The sequence below is a fragment of the Stenella coeruleoalba genome, assembly GCF_951394435.1.
Source record: "Stenella coeruleoalba genome assembly, chromosome: 15".
NCBI lineage: Eukaryota > Metazoa > Chordata > Mammalia > Artiodactyla > Delphinidae > Stenella > Stenella coeruleoalba.
The window spans coordinates 15,677,633-15,693,924 of record NC_137161.1 but is presented as its reverse complement, the minus strand read 5'-3'; the positions used below and the strand labels follow the sequence as shown (position 1 = coordinate 15,693,924).

Here is a 16,292-nt window from a genome sequence, read left to right as displayed (position 1 = left end):
GAGAATGGGGTAACTACGATCACCTCCTGTGACAAGGCACGTCTGAGATCCAGAGAGGTGATGTGACCTGGAGAGAGTCACACAGCGGGGCTCTGCCTTGGAAGCACAAGCCCTGGAGATGTGACCAGTGTTGGTCACAGGGAGACCCCTCAGGCCCTGGCGCTGAGACCTAGTCCCAGGTTCCACAGCCCTGACAGGAGGGGGCCTGGCCCACAGGGTCTCAAGGGAGGACTGCAGCCTGACAGGAACCAGGCTTAGGCTTTTCTCTGTCGTTCAGCCTCCCTTGATTTTAAGCCTCCTGCAGGTCACGTGGCTCCCAGGCTCAGCCTCCCTGGGGAGAAAATTCTGTTGCAGGTAGTTCCGAGCTTGCCCAGGAGGAAGACCCGAGGTCCAACTGATGGGCTCAAGAGAGACCATGGGGACTGGTATGGCCCCTGTGCCCGGCCAGGAGGTTGTGGTGGCATCAGGTGGGCAGCCAGGGACGGGGCCAAGGTCACACTCACTGGGCTGGTGGCGCATGCAGCACAGGATGGACCGCACCTTCACCCCGAAGTCTCGCTCTCCGTCTTGCAGGCCCTGGTCCACTAGACACACCACCTCATCCGGGGTGAGGTCCCCTCTGTGTGCAGAGAAGAGTTGGGGTGGGCTTGAGGCAAAGACAGACCTAAAGGACAGCCCTGGGACTGGGACAGAGGAGGGAGGGGAGGCGGGGGAGTAAAGAGGGGAAGGAAAGGAGGAGAGAAAGAGGAGGAAGAGGGATCTTCCAGGAGAAGCCCTCAGCCCCACTAACCCACTGCCTCTGAGGAAAGGACGAGGGAGATAGCCCCAAGCCCTAGCGCACCCGCTTCCAGCTTCCTTGGAACTGCCTGGACGCTTCCAGACCTGCGAAGACTGTCCCAGTTCGGGGGGTTGTCAGACACAGCCCTCCTCCCACCCAAGATGGAGAGCACTGCTAAGCTAAGCTCACCTGTTGTGATTCCCACTTGTCCACAAGTATCAGAGTCATGGCTAGAAGGGAGCAAGGTGGTTGAGTGGTACCGCTTAGACATCCCTGGGGTCCAGGCAGAGGGGCAGGAGTGGGCCAAACTCACTTTGGTTGCAGGGTTAGGATAGACCCCTAAGAGTCACTGGATAAACTGTGGGCCAGTTCAGGGAGCCAGACCGAAGTCTTGCTTGGGCCACGGCCTCCCAGGCTGCCCCTCGCGGTCTTGGGTCAGGCCACCCTGCCACAGCACCAGCACAGCCCTCCAGACGGTCACTCACTCAGCCTGGTTCCAGGGGATCGGCTCCACTTTGGAGTTGGCCAGCAGGTGCGGGCTGTAGCGCACCTCCACGTACACCACGCCCTCCTTGGCCTTCATCTCCACAAACTCGTAGGCAGTCCTTTTGATGGCCTCCCGGCAGCCCCTGGGAAGGGAAGAGAGTGGCTGGGGACAAACTGCCCCAAGGCCCTTGGGAGCTCCAGGAATAACAAAGCTGTCCCCTGCCCATAGCAGATCAAACCCATGTGTGGCCCCCCAATCTCTCATCACCCAGCCCAAAGCTCCGGGCATCTGCTGGAGAAAATCCTAGAAGCACAGCACGTCCTGTCAGCTCTGCTTCCAAACTCGATGCCAGTTCTCACCCCCTCCGCCCTGGTTCTAACCACCTCACCTCTCTAACTGGCCTCCTGGTCTCCAGCTTGCCCCTGTAGAGCAGCTAGCTCAATCTTTTAAAAATGGAAATCAAAGAGGGAATTCCCTGGCAGTCCAGTGGTTAGGACTTCACGCTCTCACTGCTCAGGGCCCGGGTTCAATCCCTGGTCGGGGCACTAAAATCCCACAAGCTGTGCAGCATGGGCAAAAAAAAAAAGGAAATCAACATCACTCCTCCACTCTGAACCCTAATGGCCTCCCACCTCGTAGAGTAAGTCTCAACCCCACCTCCCAACCCCCCACAAGGCCTGCGTAATCTGGGCCCTTGCCAGCCTCCCGCTCCTTCCATGACTCCTCCAGGGTCTTCTTTCTGTCCAGCGAACAACCAAGCTTGTTCCCACGTCAGGGCCTTCGTGTTTACAGCACCCCAGCCTGCAGGCTCTTCACCCAGATCACCCTATGCTCCCTCCTCCCTCCATTCAGAGCCCGCCTCCAGCCTCACCTCCTCGGGGAAGCCTTCCCTGACCACCTTATTTTATTTTAATTTTTTTAATTTATTTTTTATTTATTTATTTATTTTTTGCGGTACGCGGGCCTCTCACTGTTGTGGCCTCTCCCATTGCGGAGCACAGGCTCCGGACACACACGGGCTCAGCGGCCATGGTCACGGGCCCAGCCGCTCCACGGCATGTGGGATCTTCCCGGACCGGGGCACAAACCCGTGTCCCCTGCATCGGCAGGTGGACTCTGAACCACTGCGCCACCAGGGAAGCCCTGACCACCTCATTTTAAAACATCTCCTCACCCTTTTTCACCTCTTCCCCTGGGCTTCAGTTTTCTCCATGGCCCTTATCACCACTCGACATCACAGATCACGTGGTTTCTTTATTAGCTGGCTTTCACCTCCCCAACTAGAACGTAGTCTCCATGAGACAAGGACCCCTCCCTCTGTCTCGTCGGCTACGATCCCTCAGCCAGGGACAGAGCCTAGGACATTACAGCCACTGAAATATTTGTTGAGTGGTAAGTGTAGGCCAGCAGGGAGGAGAAACAGGAGAAAAGGACACACGCAGGCAACAAAAAGCCGAAATAGACAAGGGGGACTGCACCAAACTAAAGAGCTTCTACACAGCAAAGGAAACCATCAACAGAGTGACAGGCAACCTACCAATGGGAGAAAATATTTGCAAACCACACATCCAATAAGGGGCTAACACCCAAAATGTGGAAGGAACTATGATTCAGTAGCAAAACAAACAACAAAAACTGATAAAAAGTAGGAAAGGACCTGAATAGACATTTCTCAAAAGACATACAAATGGCCAACAGGCCCATGAAATGGTGCCTGACATCACTAGTCACCAACGAAATGCAAATCAAAAGTGGCTTAAGCCTTCAGGAAGCTGGTCCTCTTCTGTCTTGTGGCCCAGAGACAGGAGCCACCTGGGCAGTGGCGTGGGAGACGCTCCTCGTCCAGGGGAGAGGCAGCATGTATGCCAGACCATCTGCTGACCCAGGCCAAGGATGGGGGCAGTCGATGCCTTCCAGGCAGAGCCCAGAAGCTTCCAGAAAGCAGCCAGCAGCCTCGGCATACATCTTCCTTCCCCAGGACTCCTCATTCCTGTCCTGCCACTTACCCAGCCAAAGGCCTCCACCAGCCTCACACACCTTCCTCACTCGTTCTCCAACAACCCATCCTCCAGACCGTTCCTCAGGTCCAGCCCTCTGGACAATATCACAGCCTTTCTCTCCCAAGGCCCAGTCCACACTTTCCTCCTCCAGGCAGCCTTCCCTGACTCCCCAGCCCCCTCTACATCTTCCCCCTCCTGAGCTCTGGCAGCACTGACCGCCAAGGCCCCATTCTCGCCTGCCTTGGGAAACTCTGCCTCGTGCCAGGAGGCTCAAGGCGACATCAGGACAAGAATCTGGGCTTCACCCCTTGCCAGCTGTGCGGTCCTGGGCAAGTTCCTTCACTTTCCTGAGCCTTCATTTCCTCCTCTGCAAATGAGGAGTGTGTCTAGCTCACAGGACTGTGGACAGCTACAAAGAGAATAGTTCTGTGAACTGTACACACATTATATTCTTCTATATCTAAGATATTCTGCTATCAAAAAATGGAAGGAATGAAAAGTAACATAAAAACAGCAGTGCCTGGCTGTCGATACAGGTAGCAATTGTCCTCCTAGTAAGAGGAGGCTTGCTGAGGACAGTGCTGTGTCCATTCCAAACCCCAGCCCTAGGAGGTAGAGAGGGTCATAAGCCCCATTGTCTAGATAAGGGAACTGAGGCCCAGAGAGGGCAAATTTGCCCAGCGTCGAAGTTATTTCTTGAAAGAATCTGATACTAGGATCTATGTTCTTAACCCCCACATTCTGTCACTTTTCTATAGAAGTTGAAGGAGGTTCAGCCCATCATACCCATTTTCCAGAAGGGAAAACCGAGGCCCAAATGCATGGAGAGATTCGCAGGAGTGCACACAATGGTGAGAGGCAGAGCAGGGTTATACAGCGCCTTCTCCCACCCCACAGGCTGAGGTGTGCAGGCAGCCCGATGTGGGCACAGGGACCGACGCTGCCCAGGGTTCACGGCGGGTGAGAAGACTTACGCGATGGTGGGCATGTAGTAGGCGAACTTGGCCAGGAAGCCCGGGAGGCTGAGCGGCTTGTCCATGCCGATGATGTCCTGCAGCTCCTCTGGTGTGTCGGCAGGGAGGGTGATGCCCCGCTTCCTGGGGACAAAACAATGAGGGTGATGGACAACCCTGGGCAGGACCTTACCAACTCCTTGCGGGGGGTGGGGGTGGGGGCATCTGACCCCTCTTATTGGACAGATGGGAAAACTGAGGCCCAGGGCATATAGAACCAGGACCTGAATCCTTCTAGGATCTTCTGTCCCCAAGGCCATGACCAGCCAGCAAATCTCAAGGGGGACAACTGGGGTTAAAGTCCATTTAAAGTGCACATGAACACACACACGCCCCCTGGTGCCTGGGGACAGGGAAGGTGCCAGGGCAAGCGCTTGGTAGAGCTGGCTGGTCGTGTGCCAGGTCAGGGGTTATCAGGTCAAGAACTGCAGCACACAGTGCCTGGGACAGGAGCAGGCGCCAGACTTCCCCCCCCCACCCTCCCTCTGGCCGGCACACCAGGGAGGCTGGCCTGGCCCACTGTGCTGGTAGAGGGAAGCCAGCCCAGCCATCCACCCTGCCAGCACTCTCCCCTCCCTGACCACAGCCTCCCACACACGGCTGGGCCACGGCAACCACTCGGTAAGGGCTGGCGGAGAACGGCCCTTCTGGTCTGGGGCCTCCTCCTCTCCACTGGCATCTCCACCTCCCCCCAGCCAGGACCAGCAGGGTGCAAGGCTGGGCTGCCTTCCCCGCTTCTCATGCTCCAGCCTCCTCTACTCCTCCTGGCTCTGTCCCAACTCATGGGTCACCCCTGGCCTCAGTTTTCCCACCTTTAAGATAAAAGGGACAGGCCGAGGACACCTGTCAAGAAATGCTTCTACCATGAGGGACAAAAGACCAAAGGCACTCTACAGAAACAGAGAAATGCAGAGAACAGAAAACTTAAAAACCCAAAATGAATAGCCTCAAAGAGAGGAGACGATGTTACATCCTTGAAACAAGAGCATCCCTTTTTAAAAACAGGACATTCAGAAAGAAAGAAAGAGCTCTTGAAGATTTGGAAGAATATGGCCACGCCCATCAGGCTGTAATAAAAGGAATGGAAAATAAAGTTGAGAAAATCCTCCAGCAGGTAGAACAAAAGACAAGATAAAAAATAGGAGCAAATGGGGGCTTCCCTGGTGGCGCAGTGGTTGAGAGTTCGCCTGCCGATGCAGGAGACACGGGTTCGTGCCCCGGTCTGGGAAGATCCCACGTGCCGTGGAGTGGCTGGGTCCGTGAGCCATGGCCGCTGAGCCTGCGCGTCCGGAGCCTGTGCTCCGCAACAGGAGAGGCCACAACAGTGAGAGGCCCGCGTACAGCAAAAAAAAAAAAAAAAAAAAAAAAAAAAAAAGAGCAAATGATTAAGAAAATTATGTGATTAAACCAGGAGGTTCAGCCTCCAGTTATCCACAAAGCAAGAACAGAAGATAGAAGGGAGGACATTGCCAAAGAAATGGAAATTCAACCCAAGTGTTGAAGTCCTTTAATAGCTTGTTATTAAAATATTTCCCTACATAAATACCTGTTCCCTAAACCTCCTAAATATGCCTTCTTCCCCTTCTGCATGACCCCAGAACCTATGAGTGACCAGTGGGTATCACCACGGGGTCACCCTGTTGCCCAGTTTGCCAGTCAGACTCCCATCCCTGCGAGACGTCCCCGGGGAAGATGAAGCCCCGGGTGCAGTCCTAGCACCGAGGTCAGGGGCTCAGCGCCCTTGGGCCTTCCCCTGCTGGTCAGTCTGCCCTAAGGTCACCCTCATGAGGCCATCCCCAGTCACCGTAGCCTCTGCAGAGCCCGTACCAGTTGTTAGATACTATATTTTGGATATCTTTCTGGGAGCTGGTGAGTGGAAGGCAGAGGAGGTGTGGCTAAGGCTCCGACCCCCATATTCCCAAGCACAACGGCCACATTTGCCCCAGGTCCCCTGGACTGATCCAGAGATCCAGAGCTTTCAGTCCTCTCCCTCTGCACATCAGCATCCGAGGGCCCACGATGTGCTGGGCACTGGATGGATAGCCGTGACCAAGGCAGACCTGTGTGTCTGATCGTCCCCTTTCCCCTCCCCTCAAACCCCTCCCCCTCCCAGGCTCCACATTTCCTAATACAGCTCCTCCATCCATCCAGCTGCCTGAACCAGAGACAGGGGGCTCCCCCAGACTCCATCTCCCTTACCCATCAATAGCCGGTCCCCAAGTCCCAATAATTTCTTCTTAAATATTTCTCCAACTAGTCTCTTCTCCAGCCTCTCTCCTCAACAGTCACCCAAGAGAGATCTTTTTACCCCACAGATAGAGTGGCCTGGGAAGGCCTTTTGGAGGGGGTGACATTTAAGCAGAAGATTTAGACTGTCCTTTTCCCCTGAGGGAGCAGGCGGAGAGATCCAGGCAGGCGGGGTCGGAGCCCTGCCGAGAGCCCCAGGCAGAAGCAGCGAGGGAATTCCAGGGCAGGGAGGCTACAGTTCAGAGCAGGGTCAGTGGTAGATGAGTCCACTGCCAAATGGGGGCTTCGCAGGAGCTGGGACCTTATCCTGAAAGCACCGGAAGCCACTGAAGGATTCTAAGCAAGGGAGTGACATGAAAAGATGTACTTTTTAAAGAGCTCCTCCTGGCTGTGGTGTGGGGAACAGACAGAGGGAAACAGGGCAGAAACCAGAGCTGCCGCTAGGTCCGCTAGGAGACGATCCAGCACCTCACAGGGGACCGGGCCTCCGGAAGCTACTCAGACTGAGCTGTAAAGATCCTGTCTGGGACCCAAGGTTGAGTCAGGAAGGAGTTGTTCCTAGGTCCCCTGCCACCCACAGCCACTAACCGCAGCCAAGGCTCCCTCCACCCAGGGCCAAGCTCAGCTCTTAGATGGTCCTGTTTCCCCATAGCCATGGCCATGCCCCGGGTGCTGCTCAGTCCTCTGCCCTCCACGCTGGGTGACACACTGAGAGCCCAGTGTGGAGTTCAAAGTCCATCCTCCTCCTGTAGGTACGAGATCACCCTGGGCAGGAGCTGTCCCCTTGAGGACCTCCATATCCTTGTCAGTAAAACACAGATGGTATTTTGTTTTCAAGGTACAGGGAGGAACAAATGAGACTATTTGTGTGTCCAGGGAAAGATGGCAGACTCTGAAGCCCAATGGCCTGGGTTTAAATCCCAGCTCTTATTTAAAGGCTGTGTGGGACTCCCCTAGTGGCGCAATGGTTGAGAATCCGCCTGCCGATGCAGGGGACACGGGTTTGACACCTGGTCCGGGAAGATCCCACATGCCGCGGAGCAACTAAGCCCGTGCGCCACAACTACTGAGCCTGCGTTCTAGAGCCCGCGAGACACAACTAATGAGCCCACGTGCCACTACTGAAGCCCGCACGCCTAGAGCCCGTGCTCGGCAACGAGAAGCCACTGCAACGAGAAGCCCGCGCATCACAACGAAAAGTAGCCCCCGCTCACTGCAACTAGAGAAAGCCCGCATGCAGCAATGAAGACCCAACACAGCCCAAAATAAATGAATAGATAAATAAATAAATTAAAAAAAGAAACAGGTGAGAACACAGTCAACTGAGGCCCAAGTCACAGGGGCAGAAAAGAGGCTACTGGATTTGGCCAGGGTGAGGGAGGGGCCACGGGCCAGATGCTGCCCTCCTTCCCCCTCTCAGCCCAGCTCACTCACAGCTGGGAGTCCTCCAGCGTGTTCTGTCCATATCCCAGTCTGACCAACTCCCCGGTCCCCCTGCCTGCTGACCTCAAGATCAAACTCCAGCTGGATCAAACCCGCACCCACCTCTCTAGGGCCCATGGAGGTGCCTAGACAGTTCCCAAGATGCCAAATGGTTGTGGGAAACAGAAAATCCGACCAGTTGCCCCACAAGGGCTTTTCCTTTTCCTCCTCCCTCTACCCCGCCCTGGACACTCTCACCTTCTTGCTCCGCTAATGAGCACTATGTGACCCTTTAATGAGCACCTGCGATTAGACCCCATCTTGGTGCCCGGTTAACCCACCCTAATGGCCTCATTAAGGTCCCTGAATCAATAACTGGCACTTGACATGGGCAAAGGACAAGCAGAGATAATCCAAGGGGCTTAACCCCAGTGAGTCAGAGCCATAGGTTCCAATTAATAATATTATCGTTAAGTGACATTTATGGAGCATGTAGCCTGCTCGCCCTCAGCTAAGTGTTTTTTGGCAATACTCTACCTAAACTTCCAGCTGGCAGGGGCAATGGTCAGGGGTATGGACCCGGAGTCACACCTGTGTTTACGAGATAACTTACTTCCCCTATTCTGGCTCAGTTCCCTCGTCGGTAAGACAGGGTCAATAATATACCTATCTCACAAGTTGTCACCAGATTCCAGTAAGTCAATCCAGGTACAACATTTAAAGCAGTGCTTGCCATGCAGTGAAGGCTAATATACTTACATGATAAGTTAAATAAAAATTAAATCAACAACAGCTTCCTAGGGCAGAAAAAAGTGCAACAAGAAGGAGAAGCGTGTTCTTGCCAGAACCCTCTCAGGGAATTGGAAGAGACACTTTTGTTTTTGGTGGTACGCGGGCCTCTCACTGTTGTGGCCTCTCCCGTTGCGGAGCACAGGCTCCGGACGCGCAGGCTCAGTGGCCATGGCTCACTGGCATGTGGGATCTTCCCGGACCGGGGCACGAACCCGTATCCCCTGCATCAGCAGGCGGACTCTCAACCACTGCGCCACCAGGGAAGCCCGCAAGAGACACTTTTAAGTGTCGGGGCAAACGCCCAAGGATCATCAGTTCTCTCCTAAGGAGTGGGTGTCTGGATAAGTGAGGGGGTTCTGGCTTATGAAACAGAGGGTTCAAATTTGGATCCAGAGCTGAACTGCTCAAAGCAGTGAGGAGAGGCAGAGACCTCCCAGCTCCAAACAAAATGAGCATAGAACAAACCCATGAGGAACAGGAGAGGTAGGGGGCGGGAGGGACCCCATCTCCCAGGTCAGCTCTGGAGAAGGTCCTGTTCTTACTTTCAACCTACAGAGGCTGAGGCCACAGCAAGGAAACAGTGTGTCCAGATTTGAATCCAGATCCACTGGCCCTTGAAGTCCTTGCTTTTAAGTGCTAGACCCCAGAGAGGGGATAACATGAGCCCTTGAAATGTGGGGAGGGAGGGCGGACCTCCCTCACTGGGGATGCTGGGGGCCCTTCGGCCCAGCAGCATCCACGAGAGCAGAGGCAAGAGGTACGTTCTCCTTTGGAAGATGCAGAGACTTGGGCCCAGAGAGGGGGCACCACTTCTCCGCGGCTCCCAACAGGTTACCATCGTGAGTAGGAAAATCTTGGAGGGTCAGATGGCCCAGGGTCAACTCTTGACTCTATTTGTTCTGTGGCCTTGGGCAACTGCCTTCACTTCTCTGAGCCTGCTCTCTTCTCAGTGACATGGGGATGGCAATGCTCTCGTCCTCCAAGTGTGGAGGGATTAAATTCGCTGACTCAGGAGAAGGCTCAGCCCAGCCCAGCCCTGGGAGATGCTCAGCAAATGGTAGCAGCGTCCTATGCGGGTTCATCGCCTGCCACAGGCTTTCGGCTGAGTCAAAGAAACAGTGACTGGTTCAGCCCTGGGAACTGCGTGCGTGCGTGCGTGTGTGTGTGTGTGTGTGTGCGTGCGTGTCTTCTGGTGTCTCTCTGTGTCCGTGTCTATAAAGTGGGATAAGCTTCCCCTGGCTCACCTGGCAGCAGGAAGATAAAAGTCAGAGGCACAGAAGGCAGAAGCCTTGGGCTGTGGGTCTCTGTGCCCCACAGACCACCTTTTTCTAGGCTGGGGGCTGGCTTGATTCCACAGGGATACAGGAAGAAGCAGCAACCCTGGAATTCTCCAGAGGCGTCTGGGTCAAAGTTCCTAGGGAAGAAGGCCTCTTATCTCTGGACTTACCTGCCATAATATAAGATGGTTTCAGGCTTGATGGCTCCATCCAGATGGACGTGCAGTTCTACCTGCAAGGGCGCAGAGGAAAAGGAGAGAAAAACAGACACCCGTGAATGCCTGAAGGACCTTACAGAGGGTCATTGTTAACACTAACTGTGATGACCGTTAGTCACCACATACACTTCACTAAACTGTTCACACGCATTATCCTGTTTCATCCTTGTCTGTGGGGTGGGTTTAATTATCATCTCTGCCTCTTTCACAGTGGAGAACACTGAGGTTCAGAGAGGTTAAGTAACTTGTCCAAGACCACACAGCTCTAAGTGATGGAAACAGGAACCCAACCCAGTGCCTTTGTTCTTAACCACAGCTGCTAAGTGGCCGAACCGGAATTCTAACCCAAGCCCAATTCTGAAGCTGGTGCTCTTTAACACGAGGCCAGCCATGGGCCCGGAGGAGCGACAGAGCCTCAGCCACCATGCAGGCAGATCCCACTCTCGGCCAACTCACCAAACAAGATCCAGCTCTAACAAAAAGGATTGGCCACAGACCTTCTGGACTAGTGAATACCTACAACATATTTCAAAAATCAGTCTCCATTTTCAAAAGCATGTGTTACTGAAAATGAAACATAGCTTATCAGGAATCAATATTTGACAATAAGATCCTTCTAGGACGCCAGAAAGGGCACCAGATACTTGGCCATCTTGGTGATCCTCTCCTACATGCTCAGCCCCATGGACAATACTCCATACACAAGGCCAAGAGTTTAAGGACAAGGACTTTGGGGAGAGCTCATCAGGCTGGATGCCCAGCTCTGCCTCTTCTCTGGCTGTGTGATCTTAGACAAGACACTTGATCTCTCTGAGCCTCAGTTTCCTCAACTGAAAACAGCTGCAAAGATTGCCTCCCTGTCCAAGAAGAGTTTAAGGATTTTTATTTTTTTTTATTTTTTTTTATTTTTGCGGTATGTGGGCCTCTCACTGCTGGGGCCTCTCCCGTTGTGGAGCACAGGCTCCGGACGCGCAGGCTCGGCGACCATGGCTCACGGGCCCAGCCGCTCCGCAGCACGTGGGATCCTCCCGGACCGGGGCACGAACCCATGTCCCCTGCATCGGAAGGCGGACTCTCAACCACTGCGCCACCAGGGAAGCCTGAGTTTAAGGATTTAAAAAGACAGTGTATAATGATGAAAAATCTGAAAGAGAAATTAAGGAAACACTCCCATTTACCATTGCAACAAAAAGAATAAAATACCTAGGAATAGACCTACCTAAGGAGGCAAAAGACCTGCATGCAGAAAACTATAAGACACTGATGAAAGAAATTAAAGATGATACAAACAGATGGAGAGATATACCATGTTCTTGGATTGGAAGAATCAACATTGTGAAAATGACTATATTACCCAAAGCAATCTACAGATTCAATGCAATCCCTATCAAACTACCAATGGCATTTTTCACAGAACTAGAACAAAAAATTTCACAATTTGTATGGAAACACAAAAGACCCCGAATATCCAAAGCAATCTTGAGAAAGAAAAACGGAGCTGGAGGAATCAGGCTCCCTGACTTCAGACTATACTACAAAGCTACAGTAATCAAGACAGTATGGTACTGGCACAAAAACAGAAATATAGATCAATGGAACAGGATAGAAAGCCCAGAGATAAACCCATGCACATATGGTCACCTTATCTTTGATAAAGGAAGCAGGAGTGTACAGTGGAGAAAGTACAGCCTCTTCAATAAGTGGTGCTGGGAAAACTGGGCAGGTACGTGTAAAAGTATGAGATTAGATCACTCCCTAACACCATACACAAAAATAAGCTCAAAATTGATTAAAGACCTAAATGTAAGGCCAGAAACTATCAAACTCTTAGAGGAAAACATAGGCAGGACACTCTATGACATAAATCACAGCAAGATTCTTTTTGACCCACCTCCTAGAGTAATGGAAATAAAAACAAAAATAAACAAATGGGACCTAATGAATCTTAAAATCCTTTGCACAGCAAAGGAAACCATAAACAAGATGAAAAGACAACCCTCAGAATGGGAGAAAATATTTGCAAATGAAGCAACTGACAAAGGATTAATCTCCAAAATATACAAACAGCTCATGCAGCTCAATATCAAGAAAATAAACAACCCAATCCAAAAATGGGCAGAAGGCCTAAACAGACATTTCTCCAAAGAAGATATACAGACTGCCAACAAACACATGAAAGAATGCTCAACATCATTAATCATTAGAGAAATGCAAATCAAAACTACAATGAGTTATCACCTCACACCAGTCAGAATGGCCATCATCAAAAAATCTAGAAACAATAAATGCTGGAGAGGGTGTGAAGAAAATGAAACCCTCTTGCACTGTTGGTAGGAATGTAAATTGATACAGCCACTATGGAGAACAGTATGGAGGTTCCTTAAAAAACTAAAAATAGAACTACCATACGACCCAGCAATCTCACTACTGGGCATATACCCTGAGAAAACCATAATTCAAAAAGAGTCATGTACCACAGTGTTCACTGCAGCTCTATTTACAGTAGCCAGGACATGGAAGCAACCTAAGTGTCCATCAACAGATGAATGGGTAAAGAAGGTGTGGCACATATATACAATGGAATATTACTCAACCATAAAAAGAAACAAAACTGAGTTATTTGTAGTGAGGTGGATGGACCTAGAGTCTGTCATACAGAGTGAAGTAAGTCAGAAAAACAAATACCATATGCTAACACATATATATGGAATCTAAAAAAAAAAGGTTCTGAAGAACCTAGGGGCAGGACAGGAATAAAGACGCTGATGTAGAGAATGGACTTGAGGACACGGGGAGGGGGAAGGGTAAGCTGGGACAAAGTGAGACAGTGGCATGGACATATATACACTACCAAATGTAAAACAGATAGCTAGTGGGAAGCAGCCGCATAGCACAGGGAGATCAGCTCGGTGCTTTGCGACCACCTAGAGGGGTGGGATAAGGAGGGTGGGAGGAAGACGCAAGAGGGAGGGGATATGGGGATATATGTATGTATATAGCCGATTCACCTTGTTATACAGCAGAAACTAACACAACGTTGTAAAGCAATTATACTCCAATAAAGATGTTAAAAAAGAAAAAGACAGGGAGTCAGCCCACAGGAAGACAGCCCCTGCCTCTCAGCCAGCGTGCTTTCCGCAGGCTGTTAAGAGAAGCACAGCAGGTGCTGGGAAACTGGGAAAGCAGCTGTCATCTCCCCGTTCCAGGTCGTGGAAGAAACTCTTCCCCAGCCAGGCAGAGAGCCAGAAAAATTTTAATAAACATCTCTATCAGGGTGGGGCCTTCTCTGGAACTTGCGAGCCTGGACAGGAAAGTGGCTGCCTTGGCTGGAGAGGGAGTAGCCAGGGAGCCACTGGCCCCAGGGCATCCTGGAGGCACCCACGGGAGCTGCCTCCTGTGGGGGAAATCCGGCCTGGGGCCCATGGGAGGCCAGCAGAGAGGGGCCGCCAAGCCTCCCTATCAGGAGGACGTCCAAGTAATCACATCTCTCCGCAAGTCACTCAGCAGCAAAGGACCAGCTCTGTCGCAGACCCTGCCTCCAGGGAGCTGCTGGATTCCCTGATGAAACTGCCAAAAGTTTATCGGGTTCTCAGAAAGTGCTTCCAGTGCAGGGAACTGCCAACCAGCTGTTTGACCTTGGACAGGTGACTCCACCTTTCTGAGCCTCTGTTTTCTTATCTTTAACCTTCACAGGGCCATGGCGAGGATCCAGCCAGAGAGATGGGGTAGTGCTGTGGTTAGAGCTGCAATCCCAGCTCCTCCACTCACTTCCTGGGTGACCTGGAGAAAGTTACTTCGCTTTCAGTGTCTCGGTGCTCTCATCTGTCCGGGGGGAAGATGACATGCCTTCCTCCCAGGGCTTCGTGAGACTTAACCACGTGACTGCACGTAGCGTGCTTAGATCAGGACTCAGCACGTAGCAACAGCATTTAGCATAATAAGCGTAACTAAGAATCCCTCATTCACCAAATCGTTGAGGCCCTGCTGGGTGCACTGGGGATGGAGAGATAAACTAAAGTGACAGAGTCCTGCTCCCGTGAGGCTTACAGTCCAGCAAGGGAGAGAGACATTAAGTAAATGTCACGTTGGTAAACGTAAAATCACAAGCCAAGACAACTCCTGGGAGGGACAGACACAGACCTACCAAAGAGGTAACAAACAAAAGAACTCGCCCAGCTAGAGGGCCAGCGATGGCTTCCCAGAGAAAGCAGCGCTTAAGCTAATAGCTGAAGGACGAAGAGGAGCCAAGTAGGCAAAGGCAGGGGTGAGCAGGAAGGCTGGAAGAGCATCTAGGCAGAGGGAACAGCATGTGCGAAGGCCATGCAGTGGGAGAGGAGGTGGTGGACGAGAGGAACTGAAATGGGTTCAGAGAGGTGAGTGGTTGTGGAGCTGGAGAGGCTGCAGGGGCACAGGGAGGATTGGGTTCCAACCTGAGAGCAACAGAGAAGCCATGACAGGGTTTGAAGCTGAAAAGGACAAAGCATAGAAAGACCAGTTAGAAGTGGTCTTGTGAAGCTTATGAGCGATGATGGTGCCCCGGACCAGGGTGGCAAGGCAGATACGGCAAAGCAGGCGGACAGGAAGCCATGTCAAGGATGATGCTTCAGGTTGGGCCTGGGTGGGTAGCGATTCCCACGCTCTGAGACAGAGAGCCCAGGAAGAGGACCAGGTGCTGAGGGGGAGAGGACGGGTAGGGCACAGGGACAGAAGTACGGTTAGTGTGATCTCACTTATGTGAAGTCGGGACACCCCTGCGACCTCCAACTGCGCGTGGACGGACCCAGTGGCTGTGCAGGTCTGGAGCTCTCAGAGGTCCAGGCTGGAAATAGGAGTGGGAATATAGATGACTGAGGCTGTGATTATGAATGAGCTCACCCTGAAGGGAACGTCGAGGAAAGAGCATGGGACAAAGGCCGGACGAGCACCAGCACCCAGTGGCTTAGAGAAGAGGGTGAGCCTGGAGAAGAGCTGCCAGAGAGACGGAAGGGAAACCAGGAGTGTGTGGTGCGCAGAAAGGCAAAAGGCGATCAGACTTCGAGAGGGAGGAGTCACCCCCTCACCAGGGTCCGTGCAGAGGGCTGAACGGAAGTCCCGCGAAAGATGTCCACATCCTAACCCCCAGAACATATACTTCCACAGAGGGCAAAGGTGGGATTACAAACCTTGAGAGGAGGAGTTTTTCCTGGATTTATCTGGATGGGCCCTACACCCAGTCCTCTTTCTCCTTATAAGGGAGGCAGAGAGTTTTGAGAGACACACGCAAGAGGAAGCAGCCCTGGGACCACAGCAGCAGATGAGAGCAACGCGGCCACAAGCCAACGGACACCGGCGGCCACCAGAAGCTGGAAGAGGCAACAAATGGTTCCTGAGAAGCTGGGGGGAAGGGTCCCTGTGAGAAGAAAATAGAGGAGGAATCAGCCAGGGGGAAGGAACAGGAAGGTGAGGGAACAGGCAGAGGGACATGCAGGCACTAAGTGTCGGAATCAGGTGGTGAGAGATGAGGCCAGAGAGAAAGTTAGGGGGGTGGAGGGCAGGGAGATCTCACAGTAAAGGGCGATCCCCTGAAGGGTTTTGCACAGGGGAGTCACCTTTTAAAAGCTTTCTCTGGTTGCTGTGTGGAAAGCAGGCTGAAGAGAAGTCAGAACAGAGGACAGAGAGCTGACACAGTGGTCCAGGTGGGAGATGAGCCACCACTGGGAAGACTTGCTGCAGCACCAGACGCAGCAAGTGCTCAGGGAGCCTGAGCTGAGCAGTGAGAGGGAAGGAGGCCTCAGAAAGCCCCCGGGCTGCGGGAGACTAGACTGCCCGGCAGGAGGGAAAGCAGAGCCTGCCACTTGCCCACCGTGCCCTACAGGTCCCAGGCCTCCTCAGGGCCTCCTGGGAAGCTGCCCAGACACGTTTCAGGGGAGGAACAGAGGCCAGGAGCTGCCTCCATAGGCGGTCCAAGCTCAGGCAGGCCTCCCACTGAACTTTCTGGAAAACTGAGACTACCCATGGAGAAATCTGTCAGCTCAGAGGTGGACGGGGACCCTGCTCCGTTGGACCCATGCAGAGAAAA

The 16,292-nt window shown here is 52.7% G+C and overlaps 1 protein-coding gene across 9 annotated transcripts in view; it reads right to left on the bottom strand.

Annotated features, from left to right (window-relative positions):
* Window positions 1-16,292, bottom strand: part of ADA (adenosine deaminase) — a gene marked incomplete at its 3' end in the record, with an annotated part of 107,447 nt that overhangs the window by 5,151 nt on the left and 86,004 nt on the right. For 8 of the 9 annotated variants that reach the window (XM_079943935.1, XM_079943934.1, XM_079943936.1 and 5 more), the window contains 4 exons: window positions 10,187-10,248; window positions 4,240-4,362; window positions 1,264-1,407; window positions 504-619 (listed from right to left, as the gene is read on the bottom strand). In XM_079943935.1, coding sequence (XP_079800061.1) covers window positions 504-619; window positions 1,264-1,407; window positions 4,240-4,362; window positions 10,187-10,248 — 445 coding nt within the window. Of the gene's footprint in view, window positions 1-503; window positions 620-1,263; window positions 1,408-4,239; window positions 4,363-10,186; window positions 10,249-15,396; window positions 15,415-16,292 lie in introns of those variants that run through there. The other variant, XM_079943937.1, reaches the window with a different exon arrangement.